General features: G+C 42.0%; 1 protein-coding gene across 1 annotated transcript in view; it reads left to right on the forward strand.

Moving 5' to 3' along the window:
- Nucleotides 1-1,212: 1,212 nt before the first annotated feature.
- LOC119409641 (apoptosis-associated speck-like protein containing a CARD) overlaps nt 1,213-2,987 on the forward strand; it is a 2,912-nt gene continuing 1,137 nt past the window's right edge. The window contains exons 1-2 of the mRNA XM_037676542.1: nt 1,213-1,468; nt 2,562-2,624. Coding sequence (XP_037532470.1) covers nt 1,213-1,468; nt 2,562-2,624 — 319 coding nt within the window. The remainder of the gene's footprint in view (nt 1,469-2,561; nt 2,625-2,987) is intronic.

Below are 2,987 nucleotides of genomic sequence, written 5' to 3' on the forward strand. Positions count from 1 at the left end.
CTAGTTGGAGAGGAGCTGCAACCTTCAGCTGATCTTTGGCTGGTTGGCGAGGAGCAATGACCTTCAGCTGATATTTGGCTTGCTGGAGAGGAGCAACGACCTTCAGCGTATTTTCGGCGGGTTGGCGAGAAGCAACAACCTTCAGCTGGTTGATGAGGAGTAATGACCTTCAGATGATCTTTAGCTGGTTTGCGAGGAGCAACGACCTTCAGCTGATCTTCGGCTGGTTGGAGAGGAGCAACGACCTTCAGCTGATCTTCGGCTGGTTGGAGAGGCACAACAACCTTGAGCTGATCTTTGGCTGGTTGGCAAGAAGCAACAACCTTCAGCTGATCTTCGGCTGGTTAGAGAGGAGCAACGACCTTCAGCTGATCTTCGGATGGTTATAGAGGAGCAACGACCTTCAGATGATCTTCGGCTGGTTAGAGAGGTGCAATGACCTTCAGATGATCTTCGGCTGGTTGGTGAGGAGCAAAAGACTCAATCAGATTTGAGTGATTTAACCAACAACAACGTTCAGGAGCAGAGACTGAAACTGAACAGAACCCGAGCAGAACCACAGCTTCTGTGCTGAACTGCAGCTGGTTCTGACAGGACCTGTTTGAAAACCCAAAGACAAACTGGTTTACTTAATTCTGTTTGGTTCAGATTGGACCTCCGGCTGCAGACGGACAGAAAGGTGAGCTTACACAACACAAGGAAGAGCCAGCTGTTTGCAGCTGCTTCCTCCTACAGAACCAGGAAGTGGAGCTTCCTCAGTACATCTGGTACGGGTTCTGTTTTATGTCTTCTGCTGGAGAACAGAACCGGTTCTTACAGAACGGGAGGTCAAAGTTCATCCAAACAACCGTCTGCACAGCTGGACTCATATTAAACATCTGTCTAGAGTTTATAACTGATCATATGATTAAAAATGTTCCCTCCGTTTTTACTTTATGAAACTTTATGAAAGGTTTTTATTAATTTAAGATCAATTTTACAAATTAAAACTTAAAATAAATCAAATATTTTTAAGGTAACTAAATGAATTTTGATCTAAATTAGATTATTGAATAAAGTGTCAAATGAAAAGCTTTTCTGAGCGCAGAGGCTCATTTTGTCGATCATTAACGAAACCTTTCCGACGGGACATGAACGCATCACAGGGCTGCTCCGAGTCCAGCTGCTCCTGTCAGAACCAGGTCGGAACTTTTGGATCTTCAGTCATAAGAGATGGCTCCTCAAACCCCCAAGAGGCTCCTGTCCAACGTCCTGGAGGACTTGACCAAGTCCGACATGGAGAAGTTCCGCCACGAACTGCAGGACCGCCGGAGCGGGACCCGGCGGGTCCGTCGGAACCAGCTGGAGGGAAAGTCCATCTTGGAGGTGTCGGACGTGATGATCCAGGTCTTCACGGAGAAAGAAGCCCTGAAGATGGCCGTGGACATCCTCCGGGACATCGGCTGCTGTCAGGACGCGGACGTCCTAGGTAAACATCCAACATCTGGTTCCGGAACATCTGGACCAGGTTTCTGATGTGGTCTGAGCTCACTGAGCGGCGGCTCGCAGAATAATGAAGTTATGAACAGGATTAATGGTTTGTTTAACTGAAAACGTTTAAAGGAAACGCGCCATTTTTATTTTCACTTTCACTTTCAAATAATCTGGAACTTTCTGGAAAAATTCTGTTTTTTTTTTTATTTTTCGTTTCAAGTTTCAGAAAACTAATCAGAGACATCCTGATGCATGCTCAATAATCCAGGTAGAAAAATCTGAAACAGTTAAATCTGGTCCTCAGACTGAAGAAGTCTTTCGGATGAAAGATGAAACGTTTCTACAATTCTTGGGGTTTTGTTTTGTTTTTTGAATGTCCAGAGGACCAGACTTAACTTTTTTTAAAGTAAAAACCTAAAAAAAAAAAAAAACCGGCCGAATTTCAGATTAGAATTGTCCTGTTTTAATTTAAAGCTGCCGCTTTCCTTTAAAGGGATCACCCGTACATTTTGAAGCGGGGTTCAGTACGAATACAGTAGTAATTATCTTACCTGCTGCCCACAGCTATTTGAACTTGCTCAATTTGAAGAAAAATACCGTTTTAGTTACAAAACACAAATCATTATAAATTATAAAATACCGTAAGGGTCTCTGTTTTAAATCTGAGGCCTCGTGGATTATTTTGACCCAAGGGCAGCAGGAGGGTTAAACTGTGATTTCTGTGCATTTTGATTCTAATTCGCTTTTGTTTCAGTTCTGGATAGTAAGAATGTTATTGTAACCCGAAGAAATGCTAAAATTAGCACAAAAGCATAAAAAGCGATTAGAGAATGATCAGGATTATATGATATAACTGCCTGCCGTACTTAATGCTAAATTGAGAGCGTGAACTCGCAGACTTGAGCTTTATCGTCTGTTTGCTCAGGTTACCATGCCTCACTCGCACCGTGGCCTCAACTTAATGGCACACAAATTACTCAGTGGAGTAAACGCGTTGATTTCATTACGTGCACTGCATGCCAATGATACGTGCACGCTGTGTTTTGGATAATTTCCAGAACCTAATGTAGTTTCTCTTGTCTTTGCAGCTGAACAGATACGTTTAAACTCCTCCAGCGATGAAGGTTCAGCCAACGCTGCTTCCAGTGATGGTGATAAAATTTAAAACTGCTATTCAGTTTAACAACAGAAATTAAAATAATTCGTTAATAAAGTCACATTTCATGAATTATCTGAGCTGACACTGTCCTTAAAGGGATCTCTGACTACTTTCACATATTGGCCTTAAACTGTTATTTCTCCATTTCACTAAAACGTGTTGATTGCGACACATGAAAACTCTTAATTATTACAAATATACATTTTTTTTACATTTTGTTCCTTCTCTATTATTTTACCTGCACACTGCATTCTGGAGCGATGACGTCTGTCCGTTGTAATAGAGACTAAAACACAATGAGTATGTCAATGTCAATAAAGTTATATTTTTTATTAGTATAGCCCAGATTCAGGGC

This window comes from Nematolebias whitei, chromosome 5 (genome assembly GCF_014905685.2).
Source record: "Nematolebias whitei isolate Nwh7 chromosome 5, NemWhi1, whole genome shotgun sequence".
Taxonomy (NCBI): Eukaryota; Metazoa; Chordata; class Actinopteri; order Cyprinodontiformes; family Rivulidae; genus Nematolebias; species Nematolebias whitei.